The sequence below is a fragment of the Phoca vitulina genome, unplaced genomic scaffold (assembly GCF_004348235.1).
Source record: "Phoca vitulina isolate PV1807 unplaced genomic scaffold, GSC_HSeal_1.0 scaffold10, whole genome shotgun sequence".
NCBI lineage: Eukaryota > Metazoa > Chordata > Mammalia > Carnivora > Phocidae > Phoca > Phoca vitulina.
The window spans coordinates 37732667-37758962 of NW_022589713.1; the positions used below are offsets into that span (position 1 = coordinate 37732667).

The 26296-nt window shown below is 36.8% G+C and overlaps 1 protein-coding gene across 1 annotated transcript in view; it reads left to right on the plus strand.

Annotated features, from left to right (window-relative positions):
* Positions 1-26296, plus strand: part of CMC1 (C-X9-C motif containing 1) — an 82938-nt gene that overhangs the window by 23629 nt on the left and 33013 nt on the right. Inside the window, exon 2 of the mRNA XM_032408842.1 lies at positions 1401-1490. Within this exon, the coding sequence (XP_032264733.1) occupies positions 1401-1490 (90 nt within the window). The remainder of the gene's footprint in view (positions 1-1400; positions 1491-26296) is intronic.

The window sequence follows — 26296 nt, forward strand, 5'->3', positions numbered from 1 at the left end:
TTTTTACTCTTTTAACTCTCCAAGATTTGGATATTTCTTGATTAATTACATTTGGTTTCCCCCTTTAACTGTGTTGTCCCTCCCAATTTAGGTGGTTCTTGGCTGTTGTTGATTTTGTTTGCTTTTTGAGATGCCCTTTTATACTCTCTGCAGATACTCTCAGTTCATAGTTGCCTGTATCCAGAAGTGGTTGGGAATTGCATAGTACCAGGAAAAGTTTAGGGGTTCCTGGTCTTCCTAGGTGTCACTAGATACTGGGAAACTTCCTGATCCTTTGGGGGTAAATACACGTATTTATTTCTTTTACCCATGGTCTAAAGGCAGCAGAAGAGGTGACCCACTTGCTCCTATGGAGGCATTTCAATCAATAATGCTTTGGTATCCTTCAGGGAAGTCTCTTCGCATTTTTGCTGCTTCAGTGCATGGAGCAGTCTCCACTTTGGGCATCAGTTTTTTCCTGTGGAAAAAGTCTTGAGTATATGATTACCTCCTTTAATCTGATCTCATCTGCCTTTTGTCTTTCAAAGAGATTCCTGATTATTTGGTTTCTCTGAGGACATCTACCCTTTGTTTTTCAGGACTCTCTTAATTTAAGGAGCTGGTAGGTCTCTGGAGTAGGTGCTCTGTCTGCCGTTTTAGTCTAATTGTGGTTGTTTTGTTTAAAATGCACGGAAGTCTCACGTGCTGTTTTTATATGCACGTGTAGTTCTACTTTTTCTTCTGCTAGTTCTTTCTTAGGCTAGTCTTATTACTGGGTTGAGAAACTACTCATGTGTCTCTTAATCTTGGATCTCTTCATTTATCCTTGAATCTCCGTATTGATAAAAATCCTTTTTGTGGATTATATTAAGAAGGAAAATTATAATGTTTTATTTATTTTTTTTAAAGATTTTATTTTATTTATTTGTCAGAGAGCACAAGCAGGGGGAGTGGCAGGCAGAGGGAAAGGGAGAAGTAGGCTCCCTGCCATGAGCAGGGATCCTGACGTGGGACTCGATCCCAGGACCCCCGGATCATGACCTGAGCTGAAGGCAGCCGCTTAACTGACTGAGCCACCCAGGCGTCCCCAAAATTGTATGTTTTAGTTTATGACTTTAATTTTGACAAGACTGCATGGAATATGTTATCAAATACAGGTGTTGCAATATAGCTTGTAGAAATTTTTAGAAACATAACTGCTTGTGTCCCACATTTTTTTCTGTTGTATATAAAAAATACTTAGAATGATTTTTACTGACTAAAATAATCACAATTTTATGAGGTTGTAAGAGTCAGTTTTTAGTATATTTGTATAGGTTTTCATTTCGAGTAAACCAGAGTGCTTATTTTTTCCCTAAACTGGTGATTTACGTGAGACTTCACTATATTAAAGAAAGATCTCTCTTTTTTTTTCCCCCCAGGGCAGCATCTCAGACATGTCGAAAAGGATGTTTTGATTCCTAAAATAATGAGAGAAAAAGCCCGAGAGAGATGTTCTGAACAAGTTCAAGGTATTCATATAAATATCAAATACATTTTTTATAATATGATCTGAATTTAATCCTTAGCCTCAGAGTCAAGTAGTGAATGAATTAATATGTATGAATTCCTTCTCACCCTTTCACGGAGATACCAGTATTTCAGCTTTCAGAACTTCCAGACGGTGTTCAATTCATTTACAATTTAAAAATATTCTCCCAAATTACTAGTAAAAATTTTTTTTCCCAGAAGTACAGTTACATATATAGAGAAAAACTTGGTTATGAGTATTTTAGAGAAACAAGTTATTCTGGTGATTTTGATAGGGAAAGAGAAACCTCAAATGTAACATGTACCTGTTTTTTCTTCATCAACATATTCTTATAGATATATATTCTAAGGTGATTTTCTTTGGTGCCATTGTCTATTACTGAATTGTTAATGGAATCTCAGTAGTACTTACAGTGAGTCTTTTTGTTTTTTATTTTTTTACTTTTCTGTATTTTACATTTCTAAATGGAAGATATTTATGTAAATGCATGCATTAGGCACCCACATACGCATATTTGCTTTAGAAAATGTTTCTTAACATGAGATACTTCTGTATTCTGTAAATCTAGAGAGATGCTGTTGATTAGTATATAATATTTAGTGAAAACATGTAAACAAAGCAGTGGAAGGTGAAAAATGAGGCCATATATGGAGGGTCATTAGAAAAGCAGATGGCAATATTACTGTAGAAATGTCTTTTTAAACAAATCTACCTCCTGGAATGGCCGTCTAAAAGAAATAGTAGTATAATTTTTGCTGATGTAGGCTGTTTCCTGTCTCCCTTCTTCACCTTTCCCTGTAGTCTTCTTCCTTGAGGGATCTCAGTGATTCTTTGTGAGGATGATGGGCTGTAATTCCACAGCAGGTTTCTCTACAGGGGAGCCAGGCTGTGTCAACTGTAGTTTTGGGACCATGTCAGTAATGTTTGGATGCCAGGAACATTTCTGTCCCTCTGATGGTGTTCTCAGAGAATGACCTTTGGAATCCATGGATTGAAGCAGTAAAAGAAGAGTAATTCCTCAGAATGGACATTGTGTGATGGTCCTTTCTGTTTCTTAGATGACTTATTATGACCTATTCCAGTTTCAAATCCATTCATAAGATTTAAGTTAAATCCATCCATAAATAATGTTATCAATAATTACTTAGTATCATTCTATGATACTAGTTTTGCTTTCACTGTGAATTAGTTCTTTAATCAGGAAGGAAGGTTCCTTCCACCCACACCCCCAGGTGTCAGGAGAAACTAACCCATTGCCACCTGCAGACAGGGCTCGGTGCAAAGCTGGAATTGGCAGGTGTAATGCTGATAGTCTGAAGAGATAATTCTCCCCTTGCCTTAGAACTTGAAAAAAAAAAAAAAAATACCTGTCCTGACTCAGGTGAGGGAGGATAAAAATCAATGTGTGATGAAATTATAGGGCTAAAATTTCCCTACCAGGAAAATTTACTTATTACTGATATATTGGTTCAAAGTTATAAATATGAGCTGTATTTATGCTGTTTTTAACACATTATTCTGATATTTAGAATGAAAAAAGCTTTACTCACATGATTCAGATGAAAATGCAAAATTGGGTTTGGGTTTCAGAACTGCCTTTGCTTACTCATAGATAGTGAAACTGTTTTGGGTTTTTTTAAATGAAAGAAATAGAGTATAACTTTAAAATATAAGTTTGTGTTGCGCAATGACTATCATATAATGAGTGGTACAGAAAAAATGTTTATTTTTTGCTTCTTTATCAGAAGTTAAGTTGTTTAGGATGTTTGTTGATTGGTTAAGTTTTTTTTAATATACTTAAAATCTTCTGAAGACTGAAACCGTCTTAAAATTTGACATCTGCTTGGGTTATTGCGATGCATTTGTCCCTATTAGAACATGTTATAACAATTGATTTTTGAATATTTGAATCTTTTATAGATAATCATATATTGATTTTTTTTTTTTAGGCCATATGGTCTAAAACAGTGTTAGAGAATCTAAAATTGATTACTTTATAAAACAGTACTCTTCGGTATTCTTGCTTAATCATGTGATTTAGTAAAGAGCATACATTGGTATTAAGCAGCAGCAGAAGAGCTACATTTGAACTGAACAATAAGATGTAATTTAGAATCAGGACACTTCCCTTGTAGTTTATTTACTACTTATAGCCTTTGCTTTATTAAATAATTGTAGGAATTTATATAAAAGCATTATGTGTATAGTTCTTGGGTAAAGATACAGGAATTTTAATAAGTGATCTGACTTCCTGCTAAATGCCTTAAACCTGATTATGTAGGAAAGCTTTTCTGTTTAATTTTTTGCATGTCATTTCAACCCAGCTGATCATAAGAACTGGGTCACACTGCCAGCAACTTAGGTTTGTGAAGGGAATGGAACAGCTTTTCCAAGGACAAAGAGAAATGAAATCACTTTCAATGAAAGAAAGATGCCTCATTATAGTCACCAACAGCAGTTATTGACAGCTACACTTCCTATTAACAAGGAGCATTTAACTAAGAGTTTGGCTGTTGGATCTTTGGACTTGATCTAATTTGCTAGCATTAATTAGTTTCTTTTGAGCACAGACACTTGGTGCTCACAGCTATAGATTTGGAGGGCTAATTAGGATAGAAAATTGAACAGAATGGGGTAAGGCATTAACCTTCAACCATTACCAGCTGGGACACTGATAAAGACCACAGAGTCCAAATGCTCCCTATTGATGTGAAGAGTACCCTAATGAATATCAATTTCAGCCAGGTTGCTATATTCTTACTAGTTCTCTCTTCATTATAATTTTTAACCAGTTTGCATGATACCTTCATTATCTATATATATACTATTGGTTTTTACTATACACTGATTTAGTCTGAGTTGCATATTTTATCTTATGTTTAAACACAATTAAAATTTGTCTTAAGTAGCCAATAATATTTAGAATGTTTCATTGTTATATGCCTTAACACTTCTAAAATTTTATTTACAATTCAGAATTCTTATTCTGCAGTGAATTTTTATAAAGTCACAGTAACTGTGATTTCAAATAATGAAAACTATAACCAGAAACAAAATCTCAGCTTCTGGGTAACATATTAAACTGGTGTCAAACTTGACAATCTTTGTCTTTATAAAATACACTTTTTTTGTTTTTTGTTTGAGTAGAAAAATAGTACTCATCACCTTTTCTTTTGGAATTTAACTTTGATTTGATGAGTAAAGGTGGCTTGACTTAGAGATTAGATACAGAATTGAGAATGCTGATCTTGTTATATACACTTAGATAAGATTATTAACTGTTGGTAGAGTATATATCAACAGAAAAGAAAGTGATCAATTCGTTTAGATAGACAACTAAATTTTATAGTATTCTTCTTTTGCCAGTGATATTGGCAGTAAATAGAGCCACTAAAATTACCAAAGTGTATTTTTAAATGTTAACACAATGAACACTGACTATGTTGGGAATGAAACTGAAGAAAAATTCTAGAATGTCATGCCTCTCTCCAGGTCTCCCATTTCCCAAAAGCCAAAACAAATTTTCTTCCATCAAGTGTGATGGTGGAATCATTGCTTTTCTTGGATCTGGGAGTTACCAACTTGTGATGTTTTAGGAAGATGGTTTGATGACCTCTGGAGGTTACTTTTCATTCTATGACTTTTTCCATATGTTTGACTCTTTGCTAATTTAATTTATATTTTCTATGTTAGTAATACTGTGTCATATGTTATATATATAGTTTGTCATATATACACTTATATATAATATGCATATAAGTAAAGTATGCAATCTCGTGTTACAGTTTTTCTTCTGGAAATAGTCCATGAGAGAAAGAGTCACTGAATTACTGTTTTGTAAAAATTCATTATATTTTGCTGCTTTTTTTGAATTGCATAGTTGGCATTTGATATAAAGCTTCCATGTTGAATACCGAAGTTAGATTTAAAAATAACTTTTTTTTCTTGTTTCTATGACCCATCAAGACCAAAGAAGTACCCTATCATCAGGGATGGCCTGGAGCTCTCTTTAACCTAGGTGTATCTGCTGCTTACTAACTCTTTTCATCCTTTGGGCTTTCTTTTACCTTATTTTAATGTTTCTTTTGTATTAGTGTCTTCTACAGCAGTCTTTTTGATCTTTTGCCCAATATAGGTGGGGTTAGTTCTAAAGGTATTCTATAAAGCATAAGGAAGCATGGATTGTTCATTTCTTTGAGACCTCGCAGATCTGTAGTTAACATAAAATGCCTGTCTTCTTCTGTCAGTCACATGCAATTAAATATGTTACATTTTATAAATTCGAAAGATAATATGAACTGATAAAAAAATCAAATTAGGAATGCCTTGGATATTCTTTAGGATATTTACAGGCGATCCTGTAAACATTAAAACATTATTAAAACAAATTGGAGGACTGCAGACTGCAGATGGTCAAAGAAATCACTCTTTTATCCAACTGCATTACTTGTATCTGCCAAAAACTTTTCCTTTGTTGTTTGAATGGTGCTGTTATCACCACATATATTTTTGCCATTTAACAGTTCACCAATGTTAACTAACACTGAAGTGGAGATAACTAACTTGGATATACTAGGAGGGTGAAATATATAAAATCACCAAATATGATGCCTATCTGTTATGTATAAGAGTAGGTATGTACTCTAAGAAATATAAAGAGAAGGTACAGTTCCCCTTCTTTGGCCTTGCACTGGACTCATCACCTATTCATACTCATGGCTAAGATTTATTACAGCCAAAGGGAAAAGGCACATCAGATGAAGTTCAGAGGAAACCAGGCGCAAGCTTCCACAAGCCCTCTCCCAGTAGAGTCACTCAGGATGTGCTTAATTCCTCCAGTGTGGAATTGTGTCAGCATGTGTGAAATGTTGTGTACTAGGGAGACTCATTAGAGACTTTGTCCTCAGAGTTTTTATTAGGAGCTGGTCACATGGGCATCCTTTGGTTAGCATTACCAAAATTTCAAGACTTCCATAAGGAAAGCAGGTGTTCAGCATAAACCATATGGTTTGCACAAACAGTTTAGACACAGTAAGCCACTCTTAGCAATTAGGGAACGATGGGAACACTCCCAAAATCCAAGTTGTTAGACACCAGCTAAAGGCCAACCTTGCAAACAGGCTTTTCTAAAGATAGCAGCATCAGGCCTGCCATGTTCACCCCTTTCTGCACATGGACATAATACAACTTAATTGCCAATAAGTACTTATGTATGCCTCTCAGGCCTAAAGTCATGACATGATGAGTAATAGACCTATATCTGACAAATACAGCTGAATTATTTTTAAAAACAACTGAGCCAAGTATATAGTGGTCATTACTTATTGATATAGTGGTTCTCAGTTATGTTTAATTCATACCTGTATTGTAAGACTTAATAGCGTATTACGATTTCTTGTTTTTGAATAACAAGGCAATTTTGTAATTATAATTGTACCTAAGTAATCTTGAATAAATTGGTTAGTTTTCTTCTCACTGAGAGAGGTGTAGTCTGTTTTAGTTTTAGAAGTAAGTTAAATCTTTAAATGCTAAATCTTTAAATGACTAAATTAGCAGGGAGTTTTGTCAGGGCAGATGAATTTAATATCTCAAACAACTAATTTATGCAGCTTATTTTTGAAGGTATAAGTGTGAAAAGTCTACATTTGAACACAAAAGCAAAGAATTACGTGACTTGAAACTTAGGAATATTGTTAAGATGAATAAATATTAATATAAAATATGAGCTAACTGTTCTGTGATTACTTCATTAACAAATTTTTATTATTTCCCTAGTTTTCCTAGGCCTCACCTTTCAATGATTTTGCTGTAATAGTTTTAAATTCTTTTATCTTATGAGAAATTAATCCAAAATTAAATATGGTCTTTAAACAGTACCATCCCTTGTTTATAAAATCTGAGTACAAAATCATATTTCACTTCAGCTAACTGATGATCCTTGAGTTGTAATTGACATTCTTTCCAGATAATCAAAGCAGATGACTGGTTAACTTTTTGCAAATACTCACAAATAATTATATTTTGACTGAAATACATTCTTAGAAGAATCCTGTCTTTTGGAAAGATAAAGGGGAAATCTGGTTTGTACAAAACTCTGGAATGCATTTAGATTTTGAACCATTTCAAAAATAATTAGTTCCTTTTTACAGGGGGCTAGAATTTGCTTGGAACTATAATGTATAAAACAGATAAAAGCAGTATTTTTATTGTAGTATGTTTAATTTTGTTACATTTACAGAGTGAACATGTGGAAACAATGTTGTTGCATTATTTTCATGAAGCAAATTTTAAATCAGATGTTGTAGATTACAGTTGTAGCCTAGTATGTATCTCCTCTTCCAGTTCATTTTTCTGGCTTGCTTTTTTGAGGAATACAAAATATAGAGTAAATCCTAAATCATATAAAATAGTAGTCTAAATAGTAATGATTTCTTATGATTTACTCAGATTTTTGGAGTATCATTCAGTTAAACAGCTATGAGAGAAATTTTGATCTGAGGCCCCTAAATAAGTTTATCTGGCATCATATTTTAACATATTGGTTGTCTGCAGTATGTTAGCATTCAGTAGTACTATTTGCATATATTTTAGTGTTATCCAGCTATTATATCACTAAAGATATATATATATATATATATGATTTTATTTATTTACCTGACAGAGAGAGAGAGCACAAGCAGGGGGAGCAGGAGAGGGAGAAGCCGGGAGATCCCACAACCCTGGGATCACGACCTGAGCTGAGGGCAGACACTTAACTGACTGAGCCACCCAGGTGCCCCTAAAGATATATTTTTACAAGCAGAAACAGAATTTTCAGGTTCCCTTAAGCACTTGAATGGAACGTTAGGGTTATATGGAACATAGTCATTCAGAATGTTTACTGAGTATTTCCCAGACACCATTATATGAACAGTGAATGAAACAGACAAAAATTCCTACCATTACGGACCTTACGTTTCAGTGAAGGAGGGAGATAAATATTGTGGGTTTATTATAAGAAATATAAGTGATCTGGAGAAAAAGTTGAGTGAGGGCCATGGAGAATGCTAGAATGGCACTGCAGTTCCTCCCTCTCTCCTTCCCTTCTTCCCTCCCTCCCTCCTTCCCTCCCTCCATTCCTCCCTCTCTTCCTCCCTTTCTCCCTTCCTCCTTTCCTCTTAAGATTTTATTTAATTGGAGAGAGAAAGAGAGTACATGCAGGGGGAGGGGCAGAGGGAGAGAATCTCCAGCAGACTCTGTGCTGAGCGCACAGCCCATCGTGGGGCTCAATCCCCGACCCTGAGATCATGACCTGAGCCGAAACCAAGAGTTGGATGTTTAACTGACTGAGCCACCCAGGCGCCCCAGGACTGCAGGTTCTAATAGGTGGTCAGTATAGTTCTCACTGAGAAAGTGACATTTGGACAAAATTCGTGAAAGAGGTGAAGGAGTGAGATGTGCAGCTATGTCTGGGCAGAGTGATGTAAACAGTACCTGCAGACCTTGAGGCACTAGACGAAGCTGGCATGTTTGAGGAACACCTAAAAGGTCACTGTGGCAAGGTAGAATGAGGGAGGAGAAGAGTGAAAAGTGAAGGGGTCAGCAAAGGAATTGGGGGTAGAATCCTTTTGGGTCTTAGAGGTACTGAGGACCTGTAGGTACTAAGGAGAGAAATGGCAAGACATTGATGGTTTAGAGCAGTGGAAAGAGACAGGGTCTGGTTTACTATTCAGTAGCATCACTCACTGTTGTGCTAAGTGTAAATGCATTAGGGTCAAGGGGAGAATCAGGGACACAGGTTAAGGATGTGATGGTGGATTAAAAGGGTGGTAGCAATGGAGATGAGGATGAGCACATCCGAGATATTTTGAAGGTAGAGGCAACATGAAAGAGATAACTTCCTGTTATTTGTCCTGAACAAGTAAAAGGATGGGACTGGAGTGACCAGAGATGAGGAAGAATGTGTGTGGAGAAATACTATTAGTTTAGTTTAGTTTTTGGTGATTGATGGATTAAGAGTTTAGTTTTGGACATGTTAACTCTGAGGTGTCTAGTAGACATCTAAGTTTGAAACTGCTGTATTAAACAGTGGTAAAAATTATTTTAAAAGGAAACAAGGGAATAGAATGTTTATGCAACTGCAATAGTTCTGGTATCAAAAACTGACATTTTTATTTCTTGGTTTTCCTTTAGGATTCCACATAGACCATTTCCCTTCCAGAGCAAATCACAACTACACTGATTTGTTAATTTAACAAACTATACCTCAATACTCACAGGGAAAATAATGGTTCCAAACACAGAGGGGAATATGAGGATATGGTCTCATACCACAATAAATAGATTAAATTACCTATTCAGTATGGTGTGACTGGTTAATATGTCACAGTTGATATTAGAGTCCAGGTATCTTAATTCCCAGTTTAGTGCTCTTCCATTAACATACCATTTAACTATGTCAAAGATAGCAAATATACTTTATGCTGACTTTAATCAGTTGGAAGTGGCTGCCTAGCATACTACAAAGGGGATCAATCAAAAACAGTGTCATTACCCAGCAATTGCACTACTGGGTATTTACCCCAAAGACACAGATGTGAAAAGAAGGGCGATATGCACCCCAATGTTCATAGCAGCAATGTCCGCAGTAGCCAAACTGTGGAAAGAGCCGAGATGCCCTTCAACAGATGAATGGATAAAGAAGATGTGGTCCATATATACAATGGAATATTACTCAGCCATCAGAAAGGATGAATACCTAACTTTTACATCAACATGGATGGGACTGGAGGAGATTTATGCTAAGTGAAATAAGTCAAGCAGAGAAAGTCGATTATCGTATGGTTTCACTTATTTGTGGAACATAAGGAATAGCATGGAGGACATTAGGAGAAGGAAGGGAAAAATGAAGGGGGGGGAATCAGAGGGGGAGACGAACCATGAGAAACTATGGACTCTGAGAAACAAACTGAAGGTTTTAGAGGGGAGGGTTGTGGGGGGATGGGTTAGCCCGGTGATGGGTATTAAGGAGGGCCTGTACTGCATGGAGCACTGGGGGTTGTACGAAAACAATGAATCGTGGATCATTGCGTCGACAACTGTTGATGTATGGTGACTAACATAACATAATAAAATAAAATTTAAAAAAACTGTCATTAGATCAGTTAGCTGTGTCTGTCATAGGTGGTAGATTTGGTGGTGATTATATGCTTTGCCTAGTATTTGTTTTTTCTTGCCTATGTGCTAGTTTATTTCCATTTAATACTTTTCTGTTGCTGGATTGTGTGTGCTGTGTATTATTTATCCTAGACTTCACCAAGATGGAAAAGTTATTTTCTTCCTGTAGTTTAAGCAATTTTGAATTTTTATTTCATTTTCTGGGAACATTTCTGATCTTTCCTATGGCACACTTTGGAGCTATAGCCCTATACCTACACAAACTACAGACCATTTGCTCGTTAAAAATGCAGTCATACCCATAACAGCATAATTTATGCATTGAACTTGAATGTTTTCCTTATTTTTATAACAGTTAACAATATGTACTTCTTTGATTAAATAATCAAAGTTGTTTTGATTAAATAATCAAATCTAGTTTTACTAGAGTTGAAACTCTTTTTGATTTCCATTACTTTATATCTTATGAAAGATATCACTCAGCAAAATATGTGGAGTCTATGAAGGATCATTAACAAATATGAACATGTTCATTCACTAAGTAAAAGGGCATTATATAAAAGCATATACATGGTATAGTTCTAAACACCATTACAAATATGTTAGAAGTAAATATACAAAATTTAGTAAGTATCTGAAACATGAGAAGAAGGTGGATCATAGGTTATTTTTCTCTGAATAGCTTTTTCATATTCTTCAGAATGAAAACATTAAGCTTTTTTATATCCTACATGCACAAATTATAAATGTATAGCTTGATGAATTATGACAGAGTAAACGTGTAACCACTGTAGAAGTCAAGAAATTGAAATTACCAGAAGCCACCCTTCTTTCGGTCTCTTCCCAGTCACTGTCCTTTTCCTGCTCTGCCAAAATAACTACCCTTTTGACTGAGAACTGCATAGATTAGTTTGTGCTTTAATTTAGATGGAACCATACAGTATATGATCTTCTGTGCCTGGATTCTTTTACTCAACATTATATTTGTTAGATTCATCCATGTTTTTGCATAGAGTAATATAGTTCCTTCATTTTCATTGCTATATTGCACCATTATATGAATGTGCTATAATTTATAGCAGAGAAATGGGATTTCTGGGTCATATACTATATATAACTTCAATTTCAGCAGATAATGTTAAACAGACTACCAAATGACTGGAAGTATAACTGGTTTTTAAAAAACAGCCATAAAAGGGTATTGGAGGAAGAAGGAGAATGATAGGTGATTTTTATTTTCATAGAATGGATTTTTTTTTCATTTCCCATGATGAACATGTGTCTTCTAAGGAATCAAATGTTATATTTCATAATACAAAACTGTAAATATAAAAAAATAAAACTTTTTGTATGTCATATATGTCATATAAACATAATAGATCACAAATAAGGAAAATATACTTGTAACGTATGTGACAAAGGTTTGCTATCCTTAATTTATAAAGACTTATCAGTAAGGAATTGGTAAATATCCAATTTAAAAAATGAGCAGAGGACACAATTTCTTTTTGACAAATTACATATTATTAAACATGAAAAATACTTGCCCTCACTTTCAGTGGGTGAATTGCAAACCATACCTACAGTACTATATGTAACCTGCAAACTTGATATGACTTAAAAGTTCATAATGGAGAAGTTCAGCTTCTGGCATGGCCTAATAGCTCTTATTGTACATGTCTCTCTGCAGAAAACAACTATAAACTATGAACAAAATGTAAAAATAACAACATGAAGGCATTTGAGTGTAGACAAAAGCAATTGGAAATCAGAGGGGAGTCACACTGAAGGAAGAGAATAGTACGGGGTGAGTCTCCATCTTGTAAGGTGGCTGCAACTCTGACCAAACAAGCAAACAAAAAAACGCCTTTAGTCTTACTGGTCTGAAGGACCAAAAACAGGGTTTAGTGTAACTACTTAGAAAACTTTGTATTTATTTGTGATGGTGTAAGAAGAGGGAAAGAGCATAAATCCCAACAAGTTGAGAGCTAGAGAAGGTGAGCCTTATGTTGTGTATAAACTCTGTGTCTCTGGCTCAGTCCTAAACTACCTATGGAGCAAATTCCAAGCCACTCAGTCACCAAACTTTGAGCTGCTACCCACTATACATTGTAGGGGAGATAGGATCCCACAGTTAAAACACTGAACATATTCACTAACCACATACCTGCCCACAATGACCCAGCAGCTCTACCCAGGAGAAACGAATAATTTCAACCTTAGTTTCATTTCTGTATAATAATACTTATGGTAGATGTTTTATAAGAGCCAAAAATGGAAAATAAGCCAGGTATTTCTCAAAAGGAGAAGGGATAGCGTAATTGTGGTGTACAAGTACAATGGAATACTCTTCAACAATAAAGTTGAATAACTCGTGTTATACATTACAACACAGATGAATCTCAAAACTTTATTCTGAATAAAATATGAAAGAAATATAAAAGTACATACTTTAAAAAAACTGTGTTCTAGAATAGGCTAAACTAATCCAAATGATGGTTGCACCATTAGGGTGGGAGTGGGACTAATTGGAAAGATTTTTAATGTTCTGTATTTTGTTGGTTTGTGATGCAGAGGTGTGTATACTTTGTTTCATGGAGTGCTATACTTAAGATTTATTTCCTTGTATATAACTGTTCTCTAATAAGAAAAAGGTAAACAAGTATAGACGTCTAATCAAGTCCAGGATGAAGTCTTTGTGGGTAAGAAAACATGTATCGTGTATAATGTTGAGGAGGCTTTGGAGAAGCAGGTATTCACACTGCTGGCTAGAGATACAGATCAGCACAAAGTCATGAAAGGGGTTTATGAGTATTTTCTCTTTTTTTATTTTAATTCCAGTTAACATACAGTGTTACATTAGTTTCAGGTGTAAAATACAGCTGAATACAGTCCATATATCACCCAGTGCTCATCATGACAAGTGCACTTCTGAATCCCCATCACCTATTTAACCTATCCCCACATTCACCTCCCCTCTGGTAACCATCAGTTTGTTCTCTGTAGTTAAGGGTCTATTTCTTGGTTTGTCTCTCTATTTCCCCTTTGCTGGTTTGTTTCATTTTTTAAATTACACATATGAGTGAGATTATATGGTATTTGTCTTTCTCTGATTGACTTATTTCACTTCGCATAATAGTCCCTAGTTCCATCCATGTCGTTGCAAATGACAAGATTTCATTCTTTTTTTTTATGACCGGGTAATATTCCATTGCATGTATATACCACATCTTCTTTATCAATTCATCAATCCATGGACACTTGGGCTGCTTCCGTAGTTTGGCTATTGTAAATAATGCTGCAGTAAACATAGGGGTGCATGTATCCCTTTGAATTACTTTTGTATTTTTTACGTAAATACCCACTAGTGTGATTGCTGGATCATGAGGTAGTTTTATTTTTAACTTTTTGAGGAACGTCGATACTGTTTTCCACAGTGGCTGCACCAGTTTGCATTCCTACCAACAGTGCACAAGTGTTCCTTTTTCTCCACATCCTCAGCAACACCTGTTGTTTCTCATGTTTTTGATTTTAGCTGTTCTGACAGGTGTGAGGTGATATCTCATTGTAGTTTTGATTTGCATTTCCCTGATGGTAAGTGATGATGAGTATCTTTTTATTTGTCTGTTGGCCATCTGGATGTCTTCTTTGGAGAAATATCTGTATGTGTCTTTGGTCCATTTCTAAATTGGATTATTTGTTTTTTGAGTTTGAGTTTTATAAGTTCTGTATATATTTTGGATACTAACCCTTTATTGGATATGTCATTTGCGAATATCTTCTCCCATTCTGTAGGTTGCCTTTTAGTTTTGTTAATTGTTTCCTTCAGTGTGCAGAAGGTATTTATTTTGATGTAGTCCCAGTAATTTATTTTTGCTTTTGTTTCCCTTGCTTCAGGAGACATATTTAGAAAATAGTTGCGATGGCCACTGTCAAAGGGGTTACTGCCTGGGTTCTCCTCTAGGATTTTTATGGTTCCAGGTCTCACATTTAGGTCTTTCATCCATTTTGAATTTATTTTTGCGTATGGTGTAAGAAAGTGATCCAATTTCATTCTTTTGCATGTTGCTGCAGTTTTCCCAACACCATTTGTTGAAGAGACAGTCTTTCTCATTGGATATTCTTTTCTGCTTTGTCGAAGATTAATTGACTATAGAGTTGTAGGTTTATTTCTGGGTCTTCTGTTCCTTTCCTTTGGTCTATGTGTCTATTTTTGTGCCAGTGCCATACTGTTTTGATTATTACCACTTTGTAATATAACTTAAAGTCCAGAATTGCATTGCCTCCAGCTTTCCTTTTCTTTTTTGAGATTGCTTTGGCCATTCGGGGTCTTTGTGGTTCCATACAGATTTTAGAATTCTTTGTTCTAGTTCTGTGTAAAATAATGTTAGTATTTTGATAGGGATTGTATAAATGTGTAGATTGCTTTGGGTAGTATAGACATCTTAACAATATTTGGGCCTCTAGTCCATGAGCATGGCATATCTTTCCATTTCTTAGGGTTGTCATCAATTTCTTTCATCAATGTTTTATAGTTTTCAGAGTCCAGATCTTTCACCCCTTTGGTTAGAATTATTCCTTGGTCTCTTATTTTGGGTGCAGTTGTAAATGGATTGTTTTCCTAATTTCTCTTTCTGCTGCTTCATTATTGGTGTATAGAAATGCAACAGATTTCTGTACGTTGATTTTGTGTCCTGCAACTTCAATCAGTTCTAGTAGTTTTTTGGTGGAGTTTTCCGGGTAGTATCATGTCATCTGCAAATGGTGAAAGTTTTACTTCTTCCTTACTGATTTGGATGCCTTTTATTTCTTTTTGTTGTCTGATTGTTGTGGTTAGGACTTCCAGTCCTATATTGAATAGAGGTAGTGAGAGTAGACATCTTTGTTTGTTCTTGACCTTAGGGGAAAAGCTCTCAATGTTTTTCCATTGAGGATGATGTTAGCGGTGGGTTTTTCATAGATGGCCATTATTATGTTGAAGTATGTTCAACTAAACCTACTTTGTTGAGGATCTTTATCATGAATGGATGTTCAACTTTGCCAGAAGCTTTTTCTGTGTCTGTTGAAATGATCATATGGTTCTTATCCTTTGTCTTATTGATGTGATGTACCCTGTTGATTGATTTGCAAATATAGAACCACCCTTGCAACCCATGAATAAATTCCACGTGATCATGGTCAGTGATTTTTTTTAATGTGTTGTTGGATTCAGTTTGCTAGTATTTTACTGAGGAGTTTTGCATCTGTGTTCATCAGGGATATTGGCCTGTAGTTCTCTTTTTTAGTAGTGTCTTTGTCTGGTTTGGTATCAGGATAATGCTGGCCTCATAGAAAGAATTTGGAAGCTTTCCTCTCTTTTCAGTTTTTTGGAATAGTTTGAGAAGAAGGGGTGTTTTAGATGTCACCTGTGAAGCATCTGGTCCTGGGCTTTTTTTTTTTAATTGGGAGTTTTTTAATTACTGATTCAGTTTCTTTGCTGATTATTGGTCTTTTCAAATATTTTTACTTCTTCATTTTTCAGTTTTGGTAGTTTATATGTTTTCGGGAATTTATTCGTTTCTTCTGGGTAGTCCTATATGTTGGCATCTAGTTTTTCACAGTATTCTTTTATGATTGTGTTTTTGTTGTGTTGTTATTTATCCTCTATCATTTGTGATTTTATTTACTTGAGTTCTTTTTTCTGTTTTTCTTGATAAGTCTGGCTGGAGGTTTATCAATTTTATTGATTTATTTTTTTCTCAATGAACCAGCTCCTGGCTTCATTGGTCTGGTTTTTTTTTTTTTTTTCCCCTATACCATTTATTCTGCCCTAATCTTCATTATTTCCTTCCTTCTCCTGGTTTGAGGTTTTGCTTGTTCTTTTTCTAACTCCTTTAGGTGTAAGGTTAGGTTGTTTATTTGAGGTTTTTCTTCTTGAGGTAGGTCTGTATTGCTATAAATTTCCCTCTTAGAACTGCTTTTGCAGCATCCCAAAGGGTGTGGACTGTTGTGTTTTCATTTCCACTTGTTTCCATGTACTTTTTAATTTCTTTTTATTTCCTGGTTGACCCATTCGTTGTTAGTAGCTTGTTATTTAACCTCCATGTATTTGTGGTCTTTCCAGATTTTTTCTTAGTGGTTGACTTCTACTTTCAAAGTGTTGTGCTCAGAAAAGTTGCATGGTTTGACTTCAGTTTTTTGAATTTGTTGAGACTTGTTTTGTGGGCTAATATGTGATCTATTCTGGAGAATGTTCCATGTGCACTTGAAAAGAATGTGTATTCTGCTGTTTTAAGAAGGAATGTTCTGAATATATCTGTTAAATCCATCTGTTCATGTGTCATTCAAAGCCATTGTTTCCTTGTTGCTATTCTCTTTAGATGATCTGTCCATTGATGTAAGTGGGATGTTAAAGTCCCCTACTCTTACTGTATTATTATCGATTAGTTCCTTTATGTTTGTTATTAAATGTTTTATGCATTTGGGTGGTCCTATGTTGGGTGCACAAGTATTTACAACTGTTATATCTTTTTGTTGGATTGTTACCTTCATTATTGTAAAGTGTCCTTCTTTGTCTCTTGTTAACAGTCTTCGTTTTAAAGTCTATTTTGTCCAATAGAAGTATGCTACTCTGGCTTCCTTTTGGCATCCATTTGCATGATAGATGTTTGTTTATCCCCTCACTTTCTTTTTTTTTTTTTTTAAAGATTTTATTTATTTATTTGAGAGAGAGAGAATGAGAGACGGAGAGAGAGAGCACATGAGAGGGGGGAGGGTCAGAGGGAGAAGCAGGCTCCCTGCCGAGCAGGGAGCCCGATGCGGGACTCGATCCAGGGACTCCAGGATCATGACCTGAACCGAAGGCAGTCGCTTAACCAACTGAGCCACCCAGGCGCCCCTATCCCCTCACTTTCAACTGCATGTGTCTTTAAGTCTGAAATGAGTCTCTTATAGGCAGCATATAGATGGGTCTTGTTTTTTTTAGCCAATCTGACACTCTATGCTTTTTTTTTTTTTTTAAAGATTTTATTTATTTATTTGAGAGAGAGCATGAGAAGGGGGAGGGTCAGAGGGAGAAGCAGACTCCCCTGCCGAGCAGGGAGTCCGATGCGGGACTCGATCCCGGGACTCCAGGATCATGACCTGAGCCGAAGGCAGTGGCTTAACCAACTGAGCCACCCAGGCGCCCTGACACTCTATGCTTTTTGATCAGAACATTTAATCCATTTACATTCAAAGTAATTATTGACAGATATGTGTTTATTGTCATTTTATTATCTGTTTTGTGGTTGTTTTTGAAGATTTTCTCTGATCCTTTCTTATCTCTTTTTCCTGTTAGGCGATTTTCTTTAGTGATATATTTGGGTTTCTTTCTCTTGTTTGCATTTTTATTTGTGGTTTTTGATATATGGTTACTGTTGGGTTTGTATATAACATCTTCTGCATATAGCAGTCTGTATTAAGTTGATAGTTGTTTAAATTTGAACCCAATCTTTTCTCCTCTCCTCCCAACATTTTAGGTATATGCTATTTTATATCTTTTTTTTTTTTTTTTGTGAGTTGCTTGACTGATTTTTTACAGAAATACTCATTTTTACTGCTTTTGTGTTTCCTACCTCTATCCTGTCACTTTTGATCTCTCCTTTCCACTCAAAGAGTGCCCTTTCATATTTGTCATAGGACTCGTTTAATGGTCATGAGCTCCTTTAGTTTGTCTGGGAAACTCTTTTCCTCCTTCTATTCTGAGTGATTGCATTGCTGCATAGAGTATTCTTAGCTGCAGAAATTTCTCCTTGAGCACTTTGCAAGCCAGAGGGAGTGGCATGATATATTCAAAGTTTCTGTTGAAAAATCTCCTGCCAGCCTTATGGGTTTTCCCTTGTAAGTCACTGTTTTTCTTTTGTCTTGATGCTTCTAAAATTTTTTTCTATCACTATATTTTGTGAATTTAATTACAATATGTTTTGGTGTGGGTCTGCTTTTGTTGATTCTGATGGGAGCTCTCTGTGCTTCTGGATCTGGATATCTGTTTCTTCCCCTCAGATTAGGGAAGTTTTCACCTGTTATTTCTTCAAATAAATGTTCTGCCCTCTTTTCTCTGTCTTCTTCGGGGACTTCTATAATATGAATGCTATTACGTTGGATGGAGTCACCAAGTTCCCTAATAAGTCTATTCACATTTTGTAGAATTCTTTTTTCTCTCTTTTGTTTAGGTTGATTACTTTCCATTTCTCTGTCTTCTAGGTGACTAATTCGTTTCTCTGCTTCCTCCATCCTACTGTTCAGTCCACCAAGCATCTTTCTCATTTTGTTTAATGAGCCCTTTATCTCTGCTATGTTATTCCTTATCTCTGTTTAAAGGGTCTCCCTCATGTCTTTCATTCTTTTTTCAAACCTAATGAGTATCCTTATGACCACTGCTTTAAATTCTCTATGAGGCATGTTACTTACATCTGTTTTGTTTAGATCTCTGGCCATGGCCTTGTCCTGTTCTTTCATTTTCATTTCATTTCTCTGTCTCTGCAGTTTGTCTGCTTCTGTGTGTGTGTTCCTGTGTGTGAAGAAAATCATCTGTGTCTTCTCTCTTGCATGCATTGACTTTATGCAGAGGAGGTCCTGGAGTCCCTGTAGTGTGTGTCCCCTGTTCACCAGCACCTAGCACTTCAGGAGAGCAGCCTGTGTGTGTCGCTTACGTCCTGCTGTCGTGTCTGAGTCACTTTTCCTTTGGGTGCAGTCGTCGGCAATGACTCTCTGCCTGTTGTGGGCTGTGCTTGCTCTCTCTTGTGTTGGTGGGACCCAGTCAGGCCAGCTCTGAGGGGTGTGCCTGCCGGGGTACTTGTCAGCCCGGCAGTGGTGGTAGAAAAATTTGCGCAGGGCCACTAGTCCCATGTCAGATCTCCCAAAGTGCTGTGGCAGTCGGGGGTGTGTGGCTGGGTGGGGAACGCGATGATGGCTGGCCCGTGGCTGGGCCCAGCATGTGATGGTGCTGGGGGTGCGTGCGTGGGCACTGTGGGAGGCAGTAGCTATGCATCTGGTGGTGGGTGTGGTGCACGTGTACTAACAAAATTTGCCCTGAGCCCAGAGCTGAGGCTAGCAGGCTTTGAGCGGGCGAGTCCTGAGGAGAATTTGTGAGGGAGGCACACTGCTAGCAATTGAGGTAGCAAGTGTCTGCAGCCTGGCCTCCCGCATGTGCCTCTGTGTTTATGCTGGCAGGTGGGGGAAGGAAATGGTGCCTGCCAGCTCCCTTGTTTTTGGAGAAGTCCCCAACACTCTCTGAAATCGGTATTAATAGATCTGTCCCCTGTGTGGCCCCGTTGTTTGTAAACTGCCTTTTTTCATTTTGCCTCTCCGCTGGGGCTGCTTTCTCTTTTAAGGGCAGTGACTCAGCTCTCTGCACCCTCCAGGCTCGCCCAGTGCTGAGTCAGCTGACTTCTAAAGCTCCAGGTTCTGAGTCCTACTTGTTTTACAAACTCACTGAATTCAGCCCCTTTGGATTTTAAAGCCAGAGGTTATGGGAGTTAGTTTTCCCCAGGTGAGGAGCTTTTTCCCTCCTGCAGGTAATCACCTCTGTCTTTCTTACCTTCCTAACCTTTCAGATGCAGCTTCTCTGTATTTAGTTGTGGAGTTTGTTCTGCCAGTCTTCTGATCACTTTCTGGTTTATTGACTTGAATGTGGATGATATCTAGTTGTAAATGTGTGATGGGGTGAGCTCAGATTCCCCCTGCTCCACCATCTTCCCAAGCTCCCCCAGTTTGAGTATTTCTTTTTCCTAACAAAAATTCATACATGTGGCTACTGGTTGACCTAGCATTTACAGTGGGAGGAGTGTCTCTTAAGGAAATGATCAGAGGTATCCAATAAAACACGGCTTAGTATATTCCGTACCGCATTATTTATAACATGGACTATTGCCCAAAACTTAGATATCAACAGAGTCTATGTAAATTTTGTTATAGGAAATGATACATATGCATTTTCGATCATAATAAGTCCACTGTTGACATGAGAGACTAGTCACACTGTACTATTTTCATTCAGGGATTGGCAGTCTACGGTCTCATGGTGAAATCTTGCCCACTGCCTGTCTCTCTGTTTTCTTGGAACATAGCTATGCCCGTCACTTCTGTATTGCCTATGGCTGCTTTCACACTGCAGTAGTAGAGTTGAATAGTTGCAACAGATACCATATAACTCACAAAGCCGAAAATATTTACCATGTGACTCTACTGAAAAATTTCCTCACCCCTGGTTTAATTAAATTAAAAAATACAAGAAGGGCTTACCAAAATTAACTCATTCCATAAGTTTTTTATGAGCACTTACCATGGACCAAGCATTGCACATACACTACACTGTGCACATAAGTATGATAGAAACAGATTCAGTCCTTGTTCTTACTGAGTTTAACCAGGGGAGATAGTTATTCAATAAGTATTCACATTAAAATTATGGCCAATACTATGAAGAAAGAGCGCTATGAAGAAATGTTAACAGAAGTTACTTGTAAGTGTTGGAAGTATTTGTGATTTAAAAAATTTGTTCTTGGGGCACCTGGTTGGCTCAGGCAGTGGATTGTGTGACTTTTGACCTTAGGGTTGTAAGTTTGAGCCCCATATTGGGTACAGAGATTACTTAAAACTAAAATCTTTTTAAAAATTTTGTTCTTTTTCTAAGTTTTCTAGATTTTTCTTATATTCATCAATTATTTTTTATTGGAGATAGATCAAGAAGATTAAGTAGATAAGCAGACATTTGCTCAAACCTTTTTTAAAACCCTTTTAAAGAATAGTATTGCTCTTAATTTTAATTTACACACAGACTTATTAAATTTATTAAATTTAATTAACACACAGACTAGATCAGTGGTCCTCAGTCTTTCCTATACATTAAGGTTATCTGGGAATTTTTTTAAAAATACCAGTGCACAGGCTCCTCTCCACAAAGAAAGAGTTCATTGTAATAGCAGTCTTATTACGTGTTTATTGACTGCCTATCACATGTTCAACGTTGTAAGAAGTTTTATAGAGGCCTAGTAGGAAACTTGGTTTAAGAAACTTGTCTGGTTGATGAGATTGATGAGAGACAAACCAGGCACACGTAAAATAGAAGTACATCATGTAAAGCAATTTATGATAAAATACCTGCATGTTAGTTTAGAAAAAAGAAAAGCCAATAAGTTTCAATTTAATCAGGTGAGACTGAAAGAAGAACATGGGCTATGAAGTGGACCTTGAAGGGTGGCTAATGATTTGGGTAAGTACAGGGATGCTGGAAAAGCATTTTATACCACAGACTCAGGATTGAAGGCACAGAGGTAAGAATGGGCACAGTGTGTCTATACAGCAGTAGGGAGATGGACCTTAAGAGACCAGTGGTGCATTTGGGGGATATTGACAAGTAAAGCCTAGGAGTCAAGCCTGATTTTGGAGTGCCTTAAAAAATCTACAACGAAAGTTTGGATTTGTTTTCCAGTAAGAAACCAGAAGCATCTGAAGTCTGTCCTTTCTCCCTCCCTTTCTTTCTTCCCTCTCTTTCTTCCTCCCTCCCTTCCCAGGAAGAGACTTGATACACATAGAATTGAAAGATTAGTTCTGCAGCAAAACACAGGATATATTAACAGATTCCCTTTCTAAAGTCTGGTTTTCTACATTCTTCTAAAACTAGAAGGTATTCTTCATTAAAGTGACAGGCAGTGATGTGTGTTTGCCAGAGCTAAAGGGGCACCCCGTCTCCAGCTGCTGCAGCAGAACCCCTGGCATTTATGAAAAGTGTCAGGTTACTGCGTGTGGATGAGCATTAACTGCACGTAATACTTCCACGGAGTTACCTGCGACATACCTTTTTTGTTCCTACAGGTGTCCTTGGGCATGTATTATTACCTTTTTTAGACAAACTGATTTGTCAGATTTTTATAACATTTTATGTTGAGTCCTTAAAGCTGAAGAAAAAAACTTTCTTTGATCTAAGAATGGCTAAATAGCGAACCGGCAGCTTATTCCCTTAATTTAATGGAGTTGATTTCTGCATACCTAATTTGAAAGTTCACATTGTCAGGCTGCTGCTTCCCACCCCCCCCCACCCCCCACCAGTAGTCTTACTCCGCATTCTGATACAGTACCCAGGTCCTTAACCTTTAAAATGCATGAGTGAATAATGTGTGTTTGCATTGATTTTTTTTATCCCTTTGATTATGCACCGTAACCCTAAAACCAGTTTTAATGATGACCAAACTCAGAAATACAGCGCAGTATTATTAGATGTCTTTTCTTATTTTAAATATCTCTCTTAGCAAAGTTTGAGAAAATCTTACTGGATTTAACTTATTAGGACATATTATATTTAGATAAGATTTCCAGGTCATCACACACAAATTCAGCTTCCTCTTGATTTTCTAAACTTCACCATGTGTTTATTACAAATTGTTTCTCTAGTTCAGCCCTGTATTTACACCTCCTTAGTCACTGACACTGCCAAAGAGCCAAGTCTTACATAGAATTAAGTGATGGGTAGAATCTTTAAGTATTATCTTTTCCAGTGTCTTTTATGTAAGAGATTAGGTAATTGACTAACCTTAGTTCAAACCGTGGGTTAATATCAAATACATGATTAGAACTGAGCTCTTTCTGCATTAACATATTGTCTCACTCTTTAAATTGTCTTTCTAGGTCTATTGGATCTTTGAGCTCAGGTAATTTCACTCCTGTTCTGACTGTTCCAGACAGATAGTAGCCCTTTATTGTGGTGGAAGATGCCTTTATTGGATCAGTAGGAACAGTTCTATTCCAACTCAAGGCAGGTTAGTGCAGGTATAGCTCTTGTTTACTTTTCTTACCACTCATCTACACAAACTGTGAACTAGACCATCCTAGAAGAGTCAAGACTATGTTTGGAAATTTGAAACTCACTTTAAAGGGAGCTGAATCCTAGATTGTGTCAGTACGGGGTAAAAACTGAAGGTATGTTGCATCCTTTTCTTTGCCTGGCATATCTCCCATAGATATGCCAAGCTCATAAAACTTCTGAAAAATTCTGATCTTATTGAAGGTTTGACCAGCCATACTTCTTATGTACTAGTGTGAAAAAGGTGAGGTTTGTTTTTTTCTTATTTTGTCCTCAAGAGACAAGACCTTATGGTTGACTTATATGTGGTTGAGTTTATTAAGGAATTCTAATTTCATTAGTACCCCCATGATTTTCAGAGTGGACCTATTTGTTAAATGCGTCAATGATAAAGGCTTTGGGCCGTTTCTTCTGTGTTATCTTTTTCTTCCACATCTTCCTTCCCTGGTCAAATCTCTTCAGATGATGAGATTCAAATTGTCATATTCTTAGGGTAGAACCTCTGCTCTGCCTTTATGATTTTATCCTCTCACACACAGACTAGATCACTGGTCCTCAGACTTTCCTATACATCAAGGTTATCTGGGAATCTTTTTAAAAATACCAGTGCACAGGCTCCTCTCCACAAAGAAAGGTCAATGTTGGATGTTTCTGTTTTCTCTTCAAGGCTCGCATGGTGATTTGAATGTGCAGCCAAGGTTGAGAACCAAGGGATTAGCCAAAGACACAGAACTGCTCCTTAAAGCAGCACCTGGGAACAGGCCATACAGATTTTACTCCTATCTGCAGCTCATTTTGTGTATCTTCAAGATACACACTTAACTATCTAGAGCACTTTTACATATGAAGCAGAAGCTTTTAGTTGTTGTTGTTGTGACTGTGTGTGTGTGTTTTCTATTTTTAAAATTTTATTTCCTTTCCTTCCACCTTCAAGGTTGAGCACCACATTTTCTAGGCCAGCCTTCAGATTCTTTTCTAGGGGGCCAAAGAATCTTAGGAAGTGATGAACCCAAGTATGCTCTTGAGTTCTTAACCCTTGCCTCCTTTTTATCCTGTACTACTCCCTGTCCCCCTTTCTTACCGACCTCATGGCACACAAACTTCACTCTTCTCAGCAGCCTCTCTCTTCTCTGTGTTCTATTAGTCCATGCTTAATTTGTCATATTTATATACAGATTCCAATCTACATGAGCAGAGTTTGATTTGTGATCATTTTAGATCTTTGAGTCCATAGGATGTAATGTGAATAATTACAAGTAATTGCACATGTGAATAGTTTACAGCAAAGTTAATGAAGAAAATTACTGTGACATGGAGAAAGGGTCTTTAACCAGCATGTGCTTGTATTCTCTGCCTTCCAGAGGATGGTGGTTCTGGCACTGAGCCACTGGTGACACACCCTGGTGGGGAGGAAGGCCTTGTGTGGTTACAGATTCACACTCAAAAACTCCATGGATTGGGCGGCGCCTGGGTGGCTCAGTCAGTTAAGCATCTGCCTTCGGCTCAGGTCATGATCCCATGGCACCCAGCTCAGCAGGGAGTCTGCTTCTCCTTCTCCCTCTGCTTCTCCCCCTGGCTTGTGCTCTCTCTCACTCTCTCTCTGAAATAAATAAATAAAATCTTAAAAAAAAAAAAACCCGGGGCACCTGGGTGGCTCAGTTGTCTGCCTTCGGCTCAGGTCATGATCCCAGGGTCCTGGGATCAAGTCCCGCATCGGGCTCCCTGCTCCGCGGGAAGCCTGCTTCTCCCTCTCCTACTCCCCCTGCTTGTGTTCCCTCTCTCGCTTTGTCTCTCTCTGTCAAATAAATAAATCTTAAAAAAAAACAAAACAACCCTATGGACTGAGTTAAAGTTTTGTTCCAGTTAACAAGTACATATTGTAAAGTAAATATACAAATATGAGAGTTTATTGTTTAAAAATCTTTTTGGATCTAAAAAAAAACACAACTAATCAAGTTACTATCGTAAGCTCATATATCATCCAGGTAAATGTTCAACTCATTCTGTTATGTTTCTCTGCTGGTATATACATATTAGGCTTATATATGCCTAATTTCTCGAGTTTCACTAAAAAAAAGGCTAATCAAATATGTCATTGTTGCATTGTATAGGTTAGTGTCCTTGCTAGCTAGTATTTTTTCACATTGATACATTAATGTTTTGTTTTTCTTTCTCTTTCTTTCTTTTTTTTTTGGTATGTCAGTATTTTAAGTAGGCCTATTTGAATATCAACACTTGTACCTCATGGTGTAGAATTAGCTGAGATGGGCAGTTAGGAAATCTTGTCACATTTTTTACCTTGAAGGGGACACTGGTTTTTGTATAGTGAGTTATATTGGGTAGTTTATATAGGGTTAATTGTTATTGAGATTGGGTTCTTCACCTTTTTTCCCTATAAATTTTAACTTGCCCTTTAACAAATGTAAAGTTATGCAAAGCATTTATATCAAATAGACTCGTTAAGTATATCTTTCCTATCCGCTGCATGGTTCCTACTGAGAGTGCTAATATTCAGATACTCGTTTATGATCTGTGTTATTCAGGAATACGTCTATAAGAATACACCGTATTCTTCATCTTTGAATTATCAGTGTTTAAGAGTACATTCCACAATGGTATTTTTCATTGGTGGGTGGAATATCTTAGTTTTCTTCTTTCCATTTCCCTTTGTTTTAAAGGAAAAGTTCCAAGGTATGAGGAAATAGGTCATGGTCCTATAAACTGGTTAGGAACTGAAGTATATTATGAAGTAAAAATTGAAGCTCAGTTGCCCTCTAGGGGTTCAGTTTTAACACAGCACATGTGCAAAT